Source organism: Arvicanthis niloticus, chromosome 1, assembly GCF_011762505.2.
Source record: "Arvicanthis niloticus isolate mArvNil1 chromosome 1, mArvNil1.pat.X, whole genome shotgun sequence".
In the NCBI taxonomy this organism is placed as follows: domain Eukaryota; kingdom Metazoa; phylum Chordata; class Mammalia; order Rodentia; family Muridae; genus Arvicanthis; species Arvicanthis niloticus.
This window is the reverse complement of record NC_047658.1, coordinates 57,628,262-57,649,790: the sequence shown is the minus strand read 5'-3', so window position 1 is coordinate 57,649,790 and position 21,529 is coordinate 57,628,262. Positions and strand designations below refer to the sequence as shown.

The 21,529-nt window shown below is 34.0% G+C and overlaps 1 protein-coding gene across 6 annotated transcripts in view; it reads right to left on the bottom strand.

Annotated features, from left to right (window-relative positions):
- The window catches only part of Nox4 (NADPH oxidase 4), a 117,015-nt gene that overhangs the window by 21,375 nt on the left and 74,111 nt on the right, over positions 1–21,529 (bottom strand). For all 6 annotated transcript variants that reach the window (XM_076937464.1, XM_076937456.1, XM_034519684.2 and 3 more), the window contains one exon: positions 1,977–2,058. In XM_076937464.1, the coding sequence (XP_076793579.1) occupies positions 1,977–2,058 (82 nt within the window). The remainder of the gene's footprint in view (positions 1–1,976; positions 2,059–21,529) is intronic.

Here is a 21,529-nt window from a genome sequence, read left to right as displayed (position 1 = left end):
TTTAGCTAACAGTATTAAAGGTGGGGTGGCTCATGACTTTAATCTCAGCACTCAGGAAAAAAAGGCAGGTGGATCTTTCAGTTTGTGTACAGTCTGGTCTACAGAGTGAGTTCCACAAAACCTAGAGAAACATAAAGAAACCTCGTCCTGAAACAGCATAAAAATAAAACACTTAAAACCAAACCAAACCAAAATTAAAAACCCCAAATACAAGAGCAAACAAATAAACAACAACAACAAAAAACCTCACAACATAGTATAATCCTTGACACATAAAGAAACTCTCTGTGTTAGTAATATTACTTTATTATTATTGATGATGATAATGTTTGGCTTAAAATATATTTCACATAATTGAACAACAAATTACTGAAAGGGAATGATAGTTTCTAGAAATAGAACCCCAAATACAGAGGAGAGAAAGGAATATTACCCAGCAATGAGTTGAAATCTGAGAAGGTTATCTGAGGACTTGAGAGCTATTACCCAATATTATCATTTGAAACCAATTTTAGGCAGCCAGTTGGAACTGAGAGTACACTGAGACACAGATTTTGCTGTCCAAACAATTAAGGTTGTTCTTTGGTAGTGAAGCCAAATAACAACTCTGACTTCTGTCATAAATAATATTCCTTTTATAAGCAGTGGATGCTAGATGCTACTGCTCATAGAACTTAATCCTTGTGAAAACAAAGTTGGATGTAAGTTCTTCCTGTACTTTCTTAATTCTCTGTACACATACTAAATCTTCCAGAGTTACTGGCTCATATTTGGAGGCTTAATTATACACTTTCATGTCTAGACTAAATCATGTCAAGTGTCCTCAAACATTTTGCATATCGGAGCTGTTTTTGTAAGGATAGCATTATAAATATAAACATTTTCCAGATATATCAGAAACCAACATCTCTTCAGACATAACTATGGTGACCTGAGCAGAGACTGGGCAATCAAGCTTGTCACTGACACTTCATTCCTCTAACCTCTAAACCCACACATACTTTGCAGTAAGTGTACTTTTCTTAAAGTCACCCGTTTGTTCTTGTTTATTCACACTCAGAACATTCAGAGAGCAATGTCTGCACTTGAATTCTGAAGATAAAATAAATGTTCCTGGTTTTGGCAATGGGTCTTATGAGGGTTCATAAATTTAAGAATGTGATTAAGTAACTTAGTTATATTTTAGAACAATGATCCCCAGATCTACTAGGAGATGATTTTCAAATGACTTTCCTTTGATATTTCTCTCTCTGTGTTTCTGTCTGTCTCTCACACATAAATGTACCTGCCGTTAATGAGTAGTTTTTTCCTATTTCATGAGTATTTCTACCTGAAGGTCATATATTTATGTTCTTTATTATTTGTTAGATTTCTCTTGTTCAAAGAATGTTAATGATTAAAGAAGAGTCTACCCCCAAATCCCAAATCCCAAAAAGCATAGATTAGTTAGAATATAGTGAGTTTATGCTTGATACGGTATGCTCTGCTCTGTAAGTATTATCCTTTGTGTGTAATATACAGGAGATAATTTGCCTTTTTATCTTATGTTTTCTGTCATAAGACATTTTTTTAAACTAAAAAAGTTTATACCAACGTATCAGCAAAAAAAAAAAAAAAACAAAAAAACAAAAAACTAAACTAAGAGGATAATCTCTATGTAAATACCCCATCTTTAATTTAAATAGAAAATAGAAAATGAGGTGAGGAGCCACCCATTGATGACACAAGAGGCTCATTGCCTACAAAGAGACACAGCTGCCCACTCACAGCTGTTGTACTTAGAAGCATTGCTCTGTCTTCTGGACCTGTTTGTAAAGAATCAATTATCATACATTGCAAGTGAGATCTTAGTTAGGCTAGGTTACTTGGGATTTGTAAAAGACTCAAACAACAAAAGCGTTTCACCTTCCCTGTATCAATTTCTGCCAGTGTCTGACCCTTCCCTTCTCAATACCCAGAAAACTGCTCTTACTTACTTGGGGTAATTTCTAGATTGAATGAAGGGCAGAATCTCAGAGTCTTGGCTTGATGGAGGCAGTAGTAAATCTCGAAATCGTTCTGTCAAAAGAAATAAAAGTATCAACTGTAAAAAGAAATGAGTAATGCCAACATAGGATTTGTTATTTTTCCTACTGTCTGCATACGTTTTATAAATAATATAGTCAGTGAAAATATTATAAAACTATATTCTTTGGTATGGATTTATAATAATCATTACAAGTTATAAGACATGAAATACTAAGAGTTGTGCAGTGTCATTAATTTGGGCAACATGAGTTGCAAAAATATACGGTTCATGATCTTATGTAACACGGCAAACATTTGTCAGAAATTAAAGTCATAAGGTCAATGTACAGAGCAAACATGTTGTATGTCACTGACAATGCAGATCAGAGATGGGAGCGTGATTTGATATGTGAACTTTGCATTGATTGTTTCCAAATATTTCTATTCCTTGACCTGCTGCAACATTCCTATGTGATTTAGATAGCAAGTAGGAGGGTACCAATAGCAACATTTTAAAAATAGCCATAAAGGGAAATATCTACATTTCTCATAAACCTGAGAATGGGCAACCTTTGCTTTATCCATGTAAGAGAATACTTACTAATTAAAGCGAAACCGAACGCTTTCAAATATAACTAGGGACAGAAACATATCAATATATGCTTAAAGGTGGAAATTCTCAAAATATCATTTCATTAAGACAGAAAGCAATGAAGGAATGCATTGGTTCAGCACAGTATGTACAAAGCCAAACTCAGCCAATGAGAGCAGGAATGATGCTGTTCATTACATTTCATTGTAACTTTCAGGAAGATGTAGAATGATTTAATAAAAGAAGCAAAAACACCATTGTGAAAAATACTTCATATGTGTTTACTATTTTATGATGAATGAATGCTTGTTAATGTTTTAAATGTTCTAATTTTATTATTGTGGTGACTAAATAAATGAGTTTAGAGGAATCAAATGACGAGCATAGGTCAAGGACCTAAGCAGAATGGCTACGAAGTATTACTGCGTACAAGGCATACAGTTTACTTGAACATACGGAATCAGAATCACTTTACTGGTTTCCATACTGTTTTTGCTTTTGTCACTCAGTCGTTAGAACATAGCTGGGATTAATGAAGTAGCATCCAAGAATGGCGTAAGGTTTTCTTGTTCTATTCTGAAGTGTGGAGTTCCAAAGCTGTGGCACATATTTTCTCCATTTGTATTCCTCTCTAATTTGAATCCACATTTTTGAAAAATCAACTAATATCAACATCTGTTATATGTTATTTTAAATCTATGAAGTCAATATTTGTTCCAATAAAGTGAATATCAACTATTTTAAAAATTTGTATGTTTTCTTCTTTCAAAGTTATTTTTTATTATTTATGATTATAATTACACTGAGTTCTCTTTGCCCTACATAGGAGGCTTTCACCTCCAACGCCTCCCCCATACACCCTTTACTCCTTTACAAATTGATGGCCTCTATTTTTGATGGTACATAATCTTACCTTTAAGTCTACATGATTAGTTTGCAATGTTTACCCAACTCCAATTATTTTAGCCACTTAGTCCTTTTCTAAAATAGACCCTGTAAATAAAACTTAAGCCCCAAATAAATCAAGAACTTTATGTATCATGTAAAAGAATGTTTTGTCCAAAATATATCTTTGGGAGCTAAAAGTACAAATTGAAATTCGGAGAATGATTTCCAACCTTGCTTAAAAGTAGGCAAAAATGTGAATCGTTAATGCATATTATTCTGCTTTCATACTTTATTTTCCAGTGAATGGTTTGTCTCTTTTTATATATGCTCCCAAACTTTTTCATTATAAAGCCATGGTAAAAGGTCTGAGTTATAATATTAGACACACAATATATACACATACAAACATAGCAAATGTGAAGGACAGTAAGTGAACATTTTCAAAACTTCCTCAGCTGTCATGCATGATTGTTAAGCAAAGTTCACAGACACACAAGAAATATGCAGTACTTTGCAATTTTGTCGTTTTAAAATGTTTTTATTATTATATGAATAAGTCCCTAAATATGATCAGGTAGGCTTTTTCTATTACAGTTTATTCACTGATTGTATTTGTTTGTTTGTGTTTTTATGAAAATAAAGATCAGTTATGTGAGAGGCTTCAGCCTCTCAGATTCCTGACATCAATTATTCAGCTGGCATCCCATTCTTCATAGAATTCTGGAGAAAACATAATTTGATTTTTCATTTGCAGAAAAAGAAGAGTAAAATGCTGCTCCTAGTGCAGCGAAAGGCCAAACCGAATGTGGTTTCTCAGATGTCACACAATTTCCATAGAAAACAGAAGTTTTCCAACACTGATGCTCAGGCCTTTTATGGGGTATCGTAAGGAAGTTGTTAAAGCCACTGACAAGAACCAAGGGACTTGCTACAGTGATACTGTGATAAGCTGACTAATGAGGGAGAGATGTCTGGATGTGATTTTGCACCAGTAGGGGATTCCTTAATTGACACAAGCTTTTATAGAACTTCACATGTTTTTTTTTTTTTTTTATTTCTCTCAAACTCAATCAACAACACAGGCCTAGAGGATATTCTATTCATAATTATGTTAACGTGTGAGACATAGACAATAATTTATTATACAAAATTCAAGAACAAATAATAGAAAAAATAATTTTTTATGATTTAGAGTGAATTTCTTTTTGGCACATTTGCTATGACACAGTTTCATGTCACCTTTGGGGGGGAGGATGGTCAATCTTCCAATTATCAGCAATGTGAAATATACTAACCGAAACAGGCATTCATGTCACGACAACAAAGAACATGGAAATCTATTTGTGTTATGAAAATGAAATCTCCCTATCACTACAAAGAAGAGAAAGACGAAATAACTTATGAAAAAAATTGACACTAATGAATGCTATTCCTTTATAATCTAAGTGCCTCTTGATCACAGAACTTAATTAGTCTCCTCAGAAACATCCTGGGGAGAAACTTGTTTGCTGGAGGGACCCTGTCAGACAAATTTAGGGAACTTCAAATTATTGTGTTTCAGTAAGAGGTCTTTTTACTTCCTGTCTGCCTCACCATTATCTCCAATATATAAATAAATGTTGCACTTAATTTGAATACTCTATGCTCATAAGCCAGGAGACACAATCATATAAAACATCTCTCAATGGTGATAGCATTGACACAAAATGAGACATTTCTTACATTTTTTGTTAATACATAAAAAATTTCCCCTCTTTCTTTCAATATTTATATTACACCTAATTTGCCAGTTGTTCTTTTCAAAAAGCACCAAGTCAAATTCTTAAAGGACATTGAAGTTCCCCATGACACACTTGACCTTAGTTATAAAGCTAACTGGAATAAGCAGGCATGATGGGGTACACTTCTATTATAACACTTTAGAGTTTGAGGCAAGAAAATTGCAAATTAGAGACAACCACGGTTACACAGTGAGTTCCTGTCTTAAAAATGAATAAGAAAACATATTTTTTAAAAAGTGGAAAATAAATGGAAGATACAACAGGTATTTTTAGAAGGTGTGTTACCAAGGAAACAGAAACTAACTCTGGACAATATAAAATGAAATGATAAAAATGATTTTACCATGATACATATGAGATCGTACAATCATTTTTTTTTAAAAACAAAGTACTACTTGAGCAAAGGTTGTGACCTGTAGTCTTTGTGTTCAACTGAGCTGCACGGAGATATACATAGGAGTGCTGAAATATTGCTGTGTGCTTCAGTGGTCATTTCGAGAGAGGACCATGTGAAAAAATTAGAGGGTTTGTGGGGGAATGCATGGCTGGGGACTGAAATCCTAGCAATATTTTCCAAGAAGCTAGCAACCTTCTGTAAAAGAAATGAGTTTAAACAGCCTGTGAGCCATTTCTGCCTAAGCTGGTTGAAGTTCTGCAGGTGCCATAATTCTCCAGCTTCTTCAACCTTTTGGTGTACCATCAACACCAGCAACTTTCCAGAAAGCGGCAGCCCTGGACTGAGACTGCTGGGATTGGATAACTTCTTGATTTACTCCTATATTGTCCAGACAGCAGTTATTGGATTACCTAGAACCAGTGGTGTAGGCCAGTCCAAAATAATTACATTTTTTTCAGATCTTTCAATCACTCTATCATCATCATCATCATCTCTCTATCTTCCTATTATGTGTGTATTAACATATGTGTGTATATATATGTATGTATGTATGTATGTATGTATCTATCTATCTATCTATCTATCTATCTATATTATTTCTATCTTCATCTATCATTCATCTGGCATCTATTTATCTAGCATCTATTAATCATTTATCAACCTCTCATCTATCTATCAATCAATCATCTATGTTTATACATCATCTACCATCTATCTAGTATCTATTTGTATATCCATAATCTATTAATCATTTATCATCTTTCATATATTTATCACTCTATCTACCTACTTATCTATCATGTATCTATTAATCTATCATCTATTATCAGACTATATGTGTATTATATAGAAACACATTCTTTTGGTGTTGTTTTTCCACCATGATATGTTTTTTATTTTACAATGATTTTATAATGAACGCTAAAATTAGTCTACAACACTAACAAATATTTCTCTGTGCATACTTTGCAGTACTTAGAAGCAAAAGATTATAACATAAGTAATATCTAACAGGAACATATATCTTACATATTATCCATGAATACACAGACAAAATAACACTGTTATATGGAAATGTTGCATTCGATTGGTGGTGGCAGTCATTTCACAGTATATACTAAATGATATGTTATACACTTTGACTGTATACAATTATTTTATTAAATAAATCTAAATAAAGATAAAAACTTCTGTGTGAAAAAGAATAAAGAAAGCATACTAAACTCATAAGGAACCATGAGTTTTTAACCTACTTTTAATTTTAGTCTTAATTTCTAAAGTCAGTAGAAGAGCATGAGTCAATGAGTCTGCGTTTTGGACAGCGTTATTTATGCATACCTCCTGACATCCTGATCAGTATAGGACTCATCTCATGTTTCTATCTTTTGATTAAATGAGAAGAAGGTAAAGAACACAAACTAGTTATGATGTTGTTGGTAGAGACATTGTCCTCATACCAAAGGTTTTGTTGCTCAGCTCTGGAGAGTGCAGTCAAACTGCTATTGAGAGCCTTAATTTCCTTCTGTGGTGGCTTTGTGAACAAAGGCTATGACTTGCAGCAGAACAGCGCACAAATACAAGTGGACAAAGCATGGATCTTTCAGCCCTACTCCAGCAGCTCTGCTTATCGGTATTTACTCTAAATCTTTTTATCCATGTAACTGCATTAGATTGAGACTGCATAACAGCTGTTCAAAGTCTCCCTCTACCCAATAACTCTTTGTTCTTCCACATAAGGGAGTGATCCGTAATAAGTATGTTACATTAAACAAACAAACAAATTGTATGTTACAATTAAATTATCAGCTTCTTTGAAACACAGCTTGCAAAACACAAAACTGTCATGCCCCCCACTTTTTCTAAAAGAGTCAGTGTAAAGCTTGTATTGAAGTACTAGGTGAAAACAAACTTGCATGGCGCTAAGGAGGAGCAGGGTTTGAAATAAACCATTTCCTGTGGTCCAGATGTTTTGCAAACTTCTGGATTGTACAGGTAGGTGCTCATTCTAAAAATAAAGTCCTCTCAGACACAGATTTCTTGGAAGAGGTACCACTATTTGCTATGGCCCAAAGAGTGGCATAATAAAGTTTTGTAAACTTTCATAAGATGACTCTATTCTTTCTATATACCCTAGAGTCCCTAAGCATCCATTTGAGTCCTTTCTTAATTCCTTTATTTGTCAGACTAAGAATCCCAAGAAAAAAGCTAGATTTCCATGCTACAAAATCTCTAGTACTTACTGAGTTAAAGGCAAATTATAAGGGACACAGATATTACAGAAAGACACCAAGATTACCAGTAAATGATAATGGTTTAATTTACTAGTGTGTAAGCTCAGAACTCCAAACATTGTTGAACATGACAAAATAGCAATAGTAAGTGTGTGTGTGTGTGTGTGTGTGTGTGTGTGTGTGTGAGAGAGAGAGAGAGAGAGAGAGAGAGAGAGAGAGAGAGAGAGAGAGATGGAGAGAGACAGAGAGAGAGAAAGAGAGAGAGATGGAGAGAGACAGAGACAGAGACAGAGACAGAGAGACAGAGAAAGAGAGAGAGAAAGAAAGAGAGAGAGGTATCATTCTGTTTCATGGTACTAAGAAACAATCTAAATATATTTGCTAACATTTTCCCTTTTCTTGCACATCAATAAAGGCCAACAATCACTAATGCAAGGGAATTTAGAATTGCTCAACACAACATGTACCGAGTAACTATGTATTTGCCATGTGCTATGAGTAAAACAAATTCTCATCACGGTAACTCTTTTTAATAAACACATTACTTAAACCAAAAAGGAATTACAAAATCTTTGTAGATGCTCCTTTAGGAGGTTTTAAATAGAATTACAAACTTACTTTAAAATGGAAAAAGAAGCATTATTCATAGTTACTCAAAAATTCATGGTCATCAAGTTTTCAAATTTGTTTTCTTAGGAAAATATACACATAATAATATTAGCAAAACAAATTACTTCAAACAGTGGAAATTAAAGGGCAGACATAGAGACAGCCATATGAATCAAAAAGAAATAGAACATAAATTCCCTTTTTTGAAAAGTTTTTTTTTTAAATCAAATAACATTCTTCATTACCATGGTAACTAGTGTTGAATGACAATACTTTATATTTAAGCATTGCTTTCAAAACTGTATTCAAGCCATACAATTTAGACTACTTTGGTTTCATCCAGAAAACCAGATACAGAGCAAGAATATCTTCCTATATAGCCAAAATTTTTGTAAGAAAACTTAAATGAAAATAGATAACAATTTTAGAAGAAAAATGACAGCTGCTTGTTTGGGTTACCTAAAATTTTCTTTCCACAAATATTAAGAGCAAGATGAGAGCAATACAAAAGAGAATTTTATTTTGTCTTATGTACAGATACACAAAACAACCTTCTATACATATTTTTTCAGGAGACAACATGAACACAATGCACATATAATAAGAGCTAATGAAGGAGTTACAGCAGCTGCATGTGAGCAGAGGTGTAATATTCACCCTGTCCCGATCATCTCTCCTGCACTACCTGTCTTTTAGAGTCGCTCAATTATACAAAACTTTATCTGCCTTTATTGTTACTTTATATAGATTTGAATTACTTATTCTAGATTTTACTTCATTGAGAAGATTTAGAGTTTGACATCAATATTGAGCAAAAAAAAAAAAAAATGGTTAGAAACAGTTTCCTCAAATCTGGGTGTTGAAGGTGAGGAAATTAAAAATCATACAGGACCTAACTAACCACAGGCCGGCTGGCCTGCAAGAGACAGAGCAAAAATCAAACAGAGCAAAGCAAAATAAAATTCCTGGTTGAGGATTTCTTTTTTTTTTTTTCCCAGTGTTTTCTTTAGAGAAAGACATGCTGCTGGCTTGTCTTCTCTCCCTCCTTTTTCCATTGTCTAAGGATTATATAGTAAGAGAAAACCAGACATACCATATGCATGGGTCTACACCTGCTACACTTAAGTACTGCATGTCTGAAGGGAGACAAGTTTGTATTAGAAAAAGAAAAACATTTCAATGGGCTTTTATAATTTTGAGGGAAGCAGTGCTAAAATTCTATTCCCTTGCCACCCATTATTCTGCTTCCTACTTATTAAGCATACTATTTTTTTTAAAAGTGAAATCCACTTTTGGAAACTATAAACAGACTTCATAGGCTCTAAACATGTCAATGATTCACTGTCTATAACCGGTATTCTCCTAAAATATAAATTCTCTTTTACTGCTGTGGAAGCAATGCTACAACAACAAAAACACTGACAAAGGAAAGAAAGGGAACACAGATTAAAGCAAAGCAAAAGCAAATATCAGAGGCTCTCTTGGATAAACACATTATGCTGCTAAGTTTTCTCTAATACAATCCACCTTTAAAGGAAAAAGCTATACTTAACAATTGTCACAGCAAATGTATTTTTAAGCAGTGTTGGCACTGAACAAAAGAAACACCTCAGAGTGATCAAGGCTCAGCTTGATACTAATTCAGTTTCTGCTTTCAGCACAAACTCTAATACCACCTACGCTCATATTCAAAAAGAAAAAGGCAATTTTGTTCAGGACTCAAAGAAAATACAAGGTTTTTGTGTATGTGTGTTTTTAAAGTATGCTCACTAAAACTTCAGCTAGAAAAGCAATAGCTTGCAATTCATGGTCTTTTGAAATCTATTAAAATGAACCCAGCAGTGAGTCTTCTGTGTTTATAAGTAGAGGATATGTTAGCCAAAGATGAAGCATATGGAATGGTGCATCAGAGAAGAGCCACACGTAGATAATGCTGGGCTGTTCTGGTAGACTAAAGACTTTTTATTAAACTCCTGATTTCCCCCTTCATCTGCTTTTCTACTCCCAGGACTTCTTGTCTTTCATCCCAGGTCTTTTATCAAGTCCTGCTCAAAATATAAGGGCTAACTCAGACTTCCACTCTTTGAGAAGGCTGATCACATCCATCAGTAAAAGTAGTTTCACTTAACTTCCTGAGCTCACAGTTGATGGTGGGAGATCACACACACACACACACACACACACACACACACACACACACACACACACAGAGAGAGAGAGAGAGAGAGAGAGAGAGAGAGAGAGAGAGAGAGAGAGAGAGAGAGAGAGAGAGAAAATTAGGAAGTGGGGTAGTAGGAAGTGGGGTAGAGATTCTTTATCTTCCATAGAGCAGAAAATGAAGTCCAGTTTCTTTGGCTTAGCTTTAAAAGGTTTTCTGAAAAGTTAATAGATCCTCCTCCACTCAACACCTCTCAATATGAACTTGAGCCTCATTCACACAAGTTCATTGTCTAATGAGCATGTGTTTATCATCTCTCCCTCATGCTTTTCTGAGTTTTTCTCTGGTCATAGACATTATGTATGTGCTTTATCAGGTTTACTTTTTCCTTTAAAGATCTTAGCATTTTATTCAGATTTTTAGCTTTTTCTAGTTATGTAATTCTAACATTACTGCTGATATGAATCTAGTTTGGACACTAGCTTTACATATTCTATAATTTTCTGTCATTTACAATAAACAAGTGTTAAATCTGTGCAAAATCAAACATTGATGCACTGATGCACAGGGTAGAAGCAGCAGCAGTCCTTTCCCAGTCAGTAAGGCATGTATACCAATGGGATAAAAGAAGTACTATCTATTGCCTTTGATTCATTCTTGGTATGCCAGTGAGCTTGCGCTTGGACACTGTGAGGTCAAGAAGTGCTTCTTTCTTGCTTTCTTAGCTTGAAAAACAGAAAGGTAGCTGGAAGGGGCTCAGTTTCCTACTTATCATGTAAGTTACTGTCAGTAAGTTCCCATCGGCCTAGTCATTGGTAAAAAAAAATAATAATTTATCCTGAAGACAACCTACTGGGGAGCAGAATGCTCAGTTCTTTTAAAAGCATTGAATTTTTTCCTATCCATTGCCCAAAGTCTCAGATTGTTCCCTTAATTTTTGTAATAAAGACCATATAAATCTTACAGACAGCAATTTCACAAAAGCATGAACCCAGGGCAGCGTGGTTATGGCTGAGCCTTGTTTAAAAGGGATCTCTAAGTGTTCACCAATGACAGTACACATTTTTCTACCCAGACACTGGGACCCTGAAGTTCTTCTGATGAATATGTGTGTCAGGCAAGCCTTGCATCCTCCTATCCAGATTTGCATGAGATGGGATCTGGCTTGGCACATTGGCATTTTTAAAAATAATCTAGAAAAGTTGTTGATATTTTAAACTTTGTTCAGGCTTTTATGTGCTGCTACATCAAATGCTTCTCTATCTCTCCACAGGTCTACGAAGACCAAACTTGACTATGTTTTAAGTGTACAGATTCCCTTTTCTTTAACTTTTTAAATTATTATTTTTATTTTAAGAATATGTGTATTTTGCTTGCATATATGTCTGTGCACCACTAGAATACCTGTTGCCCATGCAGGTATAAAATGTGTGTTTGATGGATTAAAATTGGAATTACAGATGGTTGTGAACTGCCATGTGGATACTGGGAATCAAATCTGGATCTCCAGGAAGAACAAGTGCTCTTAACTGCTGAGCCATCTCTAACCAAAAATGAAGTTAATAGCATGATTGTTTAATTTTTGCAACCTTAAGACTCTTATCTGCATTACTACAGTCAAACTTCTTTTAATTTTGTGTTTTTAATTATTATACATTTCTGTAAATGATTATTTTTTGAGATTATAACCATATAATTTTCCCTGTCCTTATCATCCCTCCAAGCCTTATCAAATGCCCCTCCTTGCTCTTTTTCAGACCATAGCCTCTTTTTTCACTCATTGTTATTACAAATGTATATGTATGTATGTATGCAATTATCCATTATATATTCTTTATAAATACATATATTTCTAAATGTATAATTTTGTTTGAAAATTTCAACTTCTTCAGATAAAAATAGTTGTATTGTTTGGCTCCCATAATGAAGTACTTAGCTAGTGAATCAAGAAAATGAGTATTCAAAATGTATACCATGATTTTAACAAGAACACAACTCCCTTGTCTTTTTGTTCTTTCAAATTGTTTAGAACATCAACTCTAGATTGACTTGAAAAAGCAGCATGCTCCCTATTAAACATTCAATGTTAGTGGTCAAAGTTTGACACTGATTAAGAAATGATGTTATCAAGAAAAGTCTCCATTGTTTTTATTTTTCTTTATATTATGTGAAATTGAGTACTAAATGTCACAAAATACAAACTTCTCTTAGGAACACATAAATTGAAAATAAATATGTAATAATCTGTGCAAACTGCTTTAGGATAGCAGCACTGCCTCTAGGTCCATAAGCATAACATTGTTTCAGTGAATAAAACAAAAGAAAATTGTGTTTTTATCTTTGAAGCATGAAGGTATTAGAATAAAGCGTTATGAGTGTTAAATTCCTACCTTCTCTTTACACTTCCTGCTGTTATAAATGAGGCTCTAGTTTACTAAGAAGAGAACAGATTTCACATTTGCAAACAGAAAACAAGGAGAACATAACTTATCTTCTTTCCTGGAAACAGCCATTTAAATCATGTGAGTGTATGTGCGCGCGCCTGTGTGTGTGCACACGCATGCGTGTGTGTGTGTGTGTGTGTGTGCATGTGTATGTGTCTGTGTGAGTGTGCGCTCACGCGCACATAGCATACTATGCATTTTTCTAATATGAAAGTTTTTTGGTTTTTGAAGCTGCAAAATATGGAGTTTAAGCTCAGATGTTATTTAATGAATGGTTGATCATATATGTTAATAAAAATTATTTGTGATATTTCATTAAATGAACTAATCAATCATGTTCAAAAGTTTTCACTCAGCCTCCTCTGAGACTTGGAAAAGGTTTTTCGTAACACAAATCATAAGCACTCTTAGCTCATAGCTTCCTGACCTAGACATCTTCCCTCAACATAAGCAAACAATTGCTCTCTGTTTCCCTCTCATTTCCATTGCTAATCACAGGCCAGAAATTCAAACACTTGCAGTTTGGAGAAAGTTTGGAAACATAAAAAATTCAGAAACAGAGCCCATTAATACATACCTCTCTTTGTTTACCGATTCTCTTTGCTTATTTTGCTTCAGTTACATAGTGGTTGGTAGCAAACTCTATTACCCCTCCTACCACTGCTCCAAAACCATAACTTTCGTAAAGGTAGCCAGCAATTTATGCTCATTGTTTTAGATAAGTTTCTTTTTAGAAAATGAGATTAAATTCTTTTACTTCTGTAATAATCGTAGATATATTTAATTTGTTGTTTTTGTTTCTATCCTGACCTACCTCATTTTCATCCTGCATAAAAATGTCAGGGTAGTTCATATAAAAACAAACGTGTTTTCAATTCCAACCTGAAATTCTGCAATATTTCATTACCATCTCTAGGAGAAGACTATGTTACAGCAATCCTACAATTCTCTCATGCCCTTGCTTCTGGAAATTTATCTCTCCTGATCTCCCAGCAGCACGGCATTCTATGAGCTATTCAAGCTCTCTTTCCCTGTAAGACTGTAATATCTAAGACAGTCATATTTATATCTAACACCAACTTTGCCCCAGAAAACCTCCCAAGTCTGTCATAAAGCTACCTCATCAAATGTTATGGAAGGCACACACTACCTTTGTTTTTTTTTTGTTTGTTTGTTTGTTTTTTTTTTGTTTTTTATTGGAACCCAAGAGATTCTTGCTTGTGAGTTTCCATGTGCCTTTTATTCTTTTCTATTTTCATTTCCCTAAAAAAATTCACATTTACTAGGCACATGTGCCTTTTCAAGCACCTAAGTACAGTGACAGGTAAAAGAAAAATTCCCTAACAGACTACTGAGGACCCTATATTGGTAGACTCACTTGCTTAGTATGACAACACTAGAATTCTGCAGTTGCCAATGAAAACAAGTGCTGACAATGTATGATGTTAGCCTACTTAAAAACACATACCATAAGTTGTCTACAGACTTCTAAGAGGATTGAATCATAAGCTGTGATCTAAAGACATTAAAGGCATGTTTGTTGAGGCTAGGAATCACAAATGATGATGGTAAATTCTCTGGGTGTAGGTTAGGACATGTATATTATGGAAAAGAAGAAGAGAAATTAATTGCTAATAAGCAGAAAAGTTAATCAAAGCAAAATTAAGGTAAAGAGGGCCAAAACTTGTACATCAGTTGTGTTTTGAATGAAAATGGCAACTGTAGGTTCATATGTTTGCATGCTTAGTCCCCAGTTGGTGAACTATTTGGAAAATTAGAAGGTGTGGTCTTGTTGGAGGAGCTGTGGCCTTTTTGCAGAAGGTGTGTCACTGGGAGTAGACTTTGAAGTTTCAAAAGCCCTTTCTAGCCCCACTGTGTTTCTCTCTCTGGCTATCACCTGTAGGTCAGGATGTAAAGCTTTCAGCCAGTGCCTCAGTGCCATGCCTGTCTGCCTCCATCCATTATGATCACGGAGTAATTGTCTGAAACTGTAAACAAGCCCACAGTTAAATGTTTTCTTTGATAAGTTGTCTTGGTTATGATGCTTTCTCCCATCAGTAGAACATTAACTAAGACAAGGTCATTCTAGGAGATGGAAGAGGTAATCTCACCTTCACCCTAGAAGCAAGAGGGAGTTATTAGAGTTTTAAACAAGAAAAGTCCCTTAACTTGATTGATATTTTGAAGTTTCTAGACCATTGTATAAAGATTAAATTCAAAGTGGCAGATATAGTGCATTTTTTTCAGAAGTGGAGTGATGTCAATTAAAATCCAATTTACCACCTGCTCAACTGCTAATTTGCAACAGTGAACCATAACTGAAAAGGAATTAAAATTATTCTGAATTATCGTTTTTCAAATTTAGAAACACACATCTCAGAAGACTACTTGGCACAGTTCAGAAGAGCAACCAGGATTCACTCATCAATTTAATACTGCATATGATCCATTTCTTCTCCTCAATATTATTGAACACCTTCCCTGTTCTCATTCTTAGTGTTAATCCTACCATTTATTTTCCCTAGAGACAGGAATAACTAAAACATACATATTATTTCTTTCAGCCAACTCTACTAAACGACCCTCTCTCTGCTTTTATAAAGCAAGATGTATATAGGTTGCCTTAGGGAAAGCTCAAGTCAGTCTTATACATATTGGATCAAATCTCTTTGTAGGCACTTTGATTTCGTAACTGTAAATTTTTGTTACTGAGGAAGTACAAATCTTTCCCTCTATACTTCATTCTGGTTATCCACATCTCTCCCAGAAATATATAAATGTGTGCAATTATTACAATATACCTCTGTCCCTAAACCATTCTAATAGTAACTTGTGTTTCTTAACTTCATTTAAAATAACAACTGTATAAAACATGTACTGTTGTGTTCTGGCAAATGTCCAAGAGACATGCCTAAAAAAACAATGTATACATTCTTAAAACATGTATTTAAAATATTTCAGATTGACTAAATCATTAACAAAAACTTATTTCTCACAGAAATTTGAACATTGAGGTACCACATTTGTGCTTAGTCTGTTTCCAAGATGGTATCTCTCTCCTATGCCACGGCAAGAATAAAGAATTGAAGGGGTTAAATTTAACTCCCCACAGCTCTTACAACAGGCCTACCAGTTGTAGTGATCACATTGGCAATTAAGTCTCAGAATATAAATTATGGGGAAGGCTTCATGTAACTGTGAAGACACCTGTTAACTCCTGCGGAATAAACACCCTACTGTGAATGATGCGAAGTGATCCTACTTGATTTTATTAGATAAACAACTGAGAAGGAAAGCTCCCTAACTTAGGTTGAACTGAGATAACTCCAGCATCTCTCAGGATGTCTATCTGGTTTTAAATCATGGACTAATGGAGCTACTTCAATGTGGCTTTTATTTCCAGCATTCTCTAAAAACCAAACCTTCTGAAGTTACTAGCTCAATCTTCATTTTACCCGATTTCTTAGAAGCATCTGTTACAACTGATCAACCCTAGTTTGAGACATATTCCTTTGGTGTGTAAATGAAATGATCTTCATTCTCTTCTAGTCTAGTGGCTAGTGCTTTTTTATTCACCATTGCTGAACATAACATGTAGGAATGTCTCAAAGTTCAGTTCTCCAGTGTAGTTCTTCTTCAAATATAAACTCTTTAAGATGTGAGATGGTGACTCTTCTCGGGGTAAGTTTATTGTAATTATAAAACATGTGTTTTTCTCAAAATGGTTATCAGAAATTACTGAAATCAAAAGGGAGGAATGAGGAACATTGGATACCTAGCAATGTTGTAGAAAATATTATTTTATGCAATAATTCTCTGAAATCCTTTCAGAGAATATGTTAAATTTTTTGAACATACATACAAATTGAAAAAAATCATTTATAATTATAAAAATGAAAAGTTCTGGATTACTTTAACTTGCCAATTAAATTTCAAGGCTTACAACTACTTTGTAAACTGAAGGGATATTGTTCTTAACTGTGTCCAGAACTAAGTCAAAAGATGTAGCTCATTATGAAAAAACACATTATAAGTCCTATGAACTGCATTTTTTCTCCTTAACCCTCAAAGTTTTTTTAATGTTCAGGTTTTTCCAGGAATAAGGTCCTGATAGGTTATCCAATACCAAGGTGACCACCCTAAATGTATATAAGAGAGTAAGAACACTAAATGAACTCAGCAAAATATATGTATATGAGTATATATGTGTACAATACATATAAGCACATATATACATAAATCCATACATGTATATATAAAATCATGTATACAAAAATGCACATATGCACATACATCTATACCTGTACAAATACATGCATATACTACTACTACTAATAATAATAATAGAATACAAGGTCACAAATTTGATAGAGTCAGGAAAGACCCAAGAAGAGATGGAAGAGGAGAATTTTAAGGTGGAAATTATGTAAATACAGTATTCATGCATAAAAATTTTAAATTAATAAATCAATAATCAAAAACTAAATGCTAAAAAAGAAAGAAAATGATATTAAAGCAGAGTGGCAAGATGGCTCAGCACGTAGAGGAGCCTGTTATTATCAAGCCTGATAACCCGAGCAATTGACATTGTAGAAAGAGAAAACCTGACTCTTGCAAGTAGGCTTCTGACTTCCTCACATACTCTCCAATGCACATGTGATAACACACACTTACATATAAAAGAGACCAGAAAAATCAATAACAAATAAATGTAGAATAAAAATGATGGGGTTACATGAAAGCATGTCTCGTATATGAAGGAAATGGGACAGGAAGCTGGATGATGCCACATGTGATAACACCATGGCTCACTGAGTAACTGAAGCACACTGCTAAATACTGTTGCTCAGAAAGCAAGATTCCTCCCAAAATACTCCCCACTGGCAATGTATTCAATAACCCAAGAACTCGGACAGAGATGGACAAACAACCGGCACAATTCAATTCTGTGTTAAGTACTCTTGTTTAACACATTTTAAAAGGCTACAGCTGCCATACACAGTGTTTTTTTTTTTTTTTTCCTGATGGATTCTGGCAAGTTCAGTTGGTAACCACTGCAGAGTCTGATGGACACGGGATGAAACTGAGGACAATAGAATTAATCAACCATATGGCAGGAGATAACCACCATCAAAGAACCATAGAAATGGTGTAGGTTCATTCCCCAAAGAGTTTTATCATTTTCCTAAAGAGCTCAGGATTCTCAAAATTGTTTTCCTTCCTCTTAAACGCATTGCATTTAAATAAGTACAACCTGGCAACCACTAGGTATAGCCTATTGGGACCTAAGAAAAATCATTCAGACAGACTTGAAAAGCATACCTGTGACCTGCCTGTAAGACCAACATCTCATCCTCCTACAGCCTAGAGTAGATGTTTGATACATTTATATTAGCCACAATAACCAATTGTTTAAAAATTATGTTCTACTGGAGACTATGCAAGGCATTGAATCATCATAGCAACAACAATCATAGAAAATACTCTCCCAGTCAGTATTTTCTGGAAGTAGCAGATAATGATATTTATTATGAAGTTAGATTATTTTTTTGCACTGTAGGCACATGAATTAAATAAACGCCTGACACCCAGAAAAAATATAAGATGTCCAAATAATTCACTCTTCAATTTATTTTAGCTATTCCCTTTGCATGGCCTTTATATTGAGATTCAGTAGTAGCATCCAGATTTACCTGTAATTTTGCAGTAACTAAAAAAACCCATCCTTGTGTAAAGATCTATTAGCAGTTAATGGCTGCTAGGGGAGGGAACATCACTTTCTTCGGTGGTGAGCCCACTGATGAGTTGCTCATGCTCTAATAAGCTTCTTCCATGCTCATACAATCAACTGCAATTAGACTCATCGAGTCACACACAAAAAGAAGACTTTAATGTAGGAAGATGGCTTCTCGGAAAGAAATGTTTTCATGGGGATGAATGAGAGCAATAAGGTGAAACAACTACAATTCATTACATGCAATGTCTGAAACTTAAAAAGAAATATTAGTAAATAAAAACACTGCTGATGGTACCACAATTCTATAAACTTATTTTTAAAAACCTACTTGAATAAAAAAGCAAAACAGAAATTCAAAGTCATTTCTACTAGAAGATAAGCTATATAATTTCCATAAATATGTTGTAGCCATAAATTAATATAGTTTAGTGTTATCATGACTTAGAAGGAAATGTCATGACTTAGAAGGAAAACTCCAAATTTAAAAAGTATTTAACATACACATAGCCTATCTTCATCTTTTCATGAAAAAATCAGCTGGATGATACCTGAAACATTCATGCTTTGTAGAGTGTCATAGACATAGAAATACAATAATCAACTATTTTGTGGATGTCTTTGATTAACATTGCATTTAATATTTCTTACTCTGTGCTTAGTTTGGATTAATGTTATCAGAGCAAATCTACGGTGTTTGTTCTTAATTTTCAGTTTATATTCTAGCAGTTAACTATATCTAATGATTACTGCAAATTATAATGGACAGTACAAAAATGTCATAACCAAGGATCAACAAAAAGTCATTATGTGACAATTATAATAGCTCCTAAATTTTTTTGCCTATCTATGATTTCCTATCTGTTGGTTGCTGAATTTATTCATAGAAAAATTTTAGAATAATTCTATTTGGATAATATGTATATAACTTTTTAGTAATGGAATTAAGAAATCTGTAAAATGACCTGTAATTTAAACTACAAAACATACAGAGTAAATGCAAATAGTGAAGTCATTCTATAATAATCATATCTAGCATAGATAAGATTTTAGAAAGAAGTACAGTTAAGGTAATATTCTTAATCATATCTTTGAAGTAGAAATACGATTAATTACAGAAGAGAAATAAAATACTAACTCAATTCTTTTGACTATCTTTAGTATCATCTTTGCAAGAGAGAACAAAAATCTATCTTGTATAGACTTCTACATTTTATGTGTTACTTATGCATTCAAGAGATACAATTCCTAATGAAAATGCAGAGAAGGATGAAACTAGGTGAGTCTCCCACCAGAACTATGTAGCCATTTCATTTACACCTGTACAGTGTACTTTGTACACTGTACAGTGTAGGTTATTCTTGAAAGAATCACTATGGAACAGACCTAAATCCTTGATTTCCTGTTCACTGCCCATGATAAAGCATATTTCACCAAAAGAAAGTCACAGTTAAAAATCTAAAACAGTGGGATGGAGAGATCGCTCAGCAGGTAAAAGTGATCTCAAACCACATCTATCCTCAACTATTTTAAGAACATGCAGATACAGCACTCAGACATAAAATAAAAATAAAATAATTTTTTTAAAAAGAAAAAAAAAGAAGTAAGAACTTTCTTTCAAAAGTAGCCTTCTGACCTTGACATGCACACTATGGAATACTAGCAACTACACACACATAGGCACGCACGCGCGCGTGCACACACACACACACACACCAAACCAAACACACAACACACACACACACACACACACACACACACACACACACACACACACACACACACAAACGGGTGCCTGTGCGCACAAATAAACAATTTCACTAAAAAAAAAAAAAAACCTTCCAATGGTTACATTCCTTTAAGATCTTCTTTGGCATTTCTAGACATACTACTCTGTTCATAATATTAATTTTGGAGGAAAACTAAGTGATTTCTGATCTCAGGAGAATGTTCTCATTTTCATTTCAATAATTGTAACTCTGTTGTTAAGGAAGTTAAATTTCCTTTTGAAGTATGTCAGTGAGTGACACAGTTATTTAAAGCTTCTCTACATGCATGTTTACCTCTGTGATGTGAAAATTTTCATTAATTTAGACAGAACTCTGAATAGAATAATCTTGCATCTCTCTCAATGTTTTAGCACAATTTAAAAAGGAGGGCAAAGTCAATCATATTACCTGCTCCCAGTGGAGGTAACTAAAAAAATAGTGAAGTAATTATTTTTTAAGTAATTATATTTTAATGATCTACTTGTGATAAAAAATGACTGAGAAAAAAACATACACAATAGCTAGTTACAAACTATCATAAAGCCTTTCCTTACCCTTATGAAATAAACTATAGTTTTGCTCCTTTCCCTTATATACAGTATTCTCTCAGTTACCATTCATTGTTGAATTTAATTTCTGCTATATTAAAAATCTTACTGGAAAAGAATTTTCACTCTTCTTTATTTCCCAGACAGTGTCAAAACAAATTCATTTTTTTCAACTTGTTCTGCTATATCGTAAGAAGTGACCTTTCCATGATACATGAATATCTATCTAAAGATGGACTGCTGTGATCTCTTTGGAATGCTAATACATAACCATTATCTAATTAAGACTATATTTTGTGACTCCAAGAAGGTTATTACTTTTCGATTCTTTTTAGTCAGTCTTTGAAAACTGATTTGGTCGTTTTTTTTTT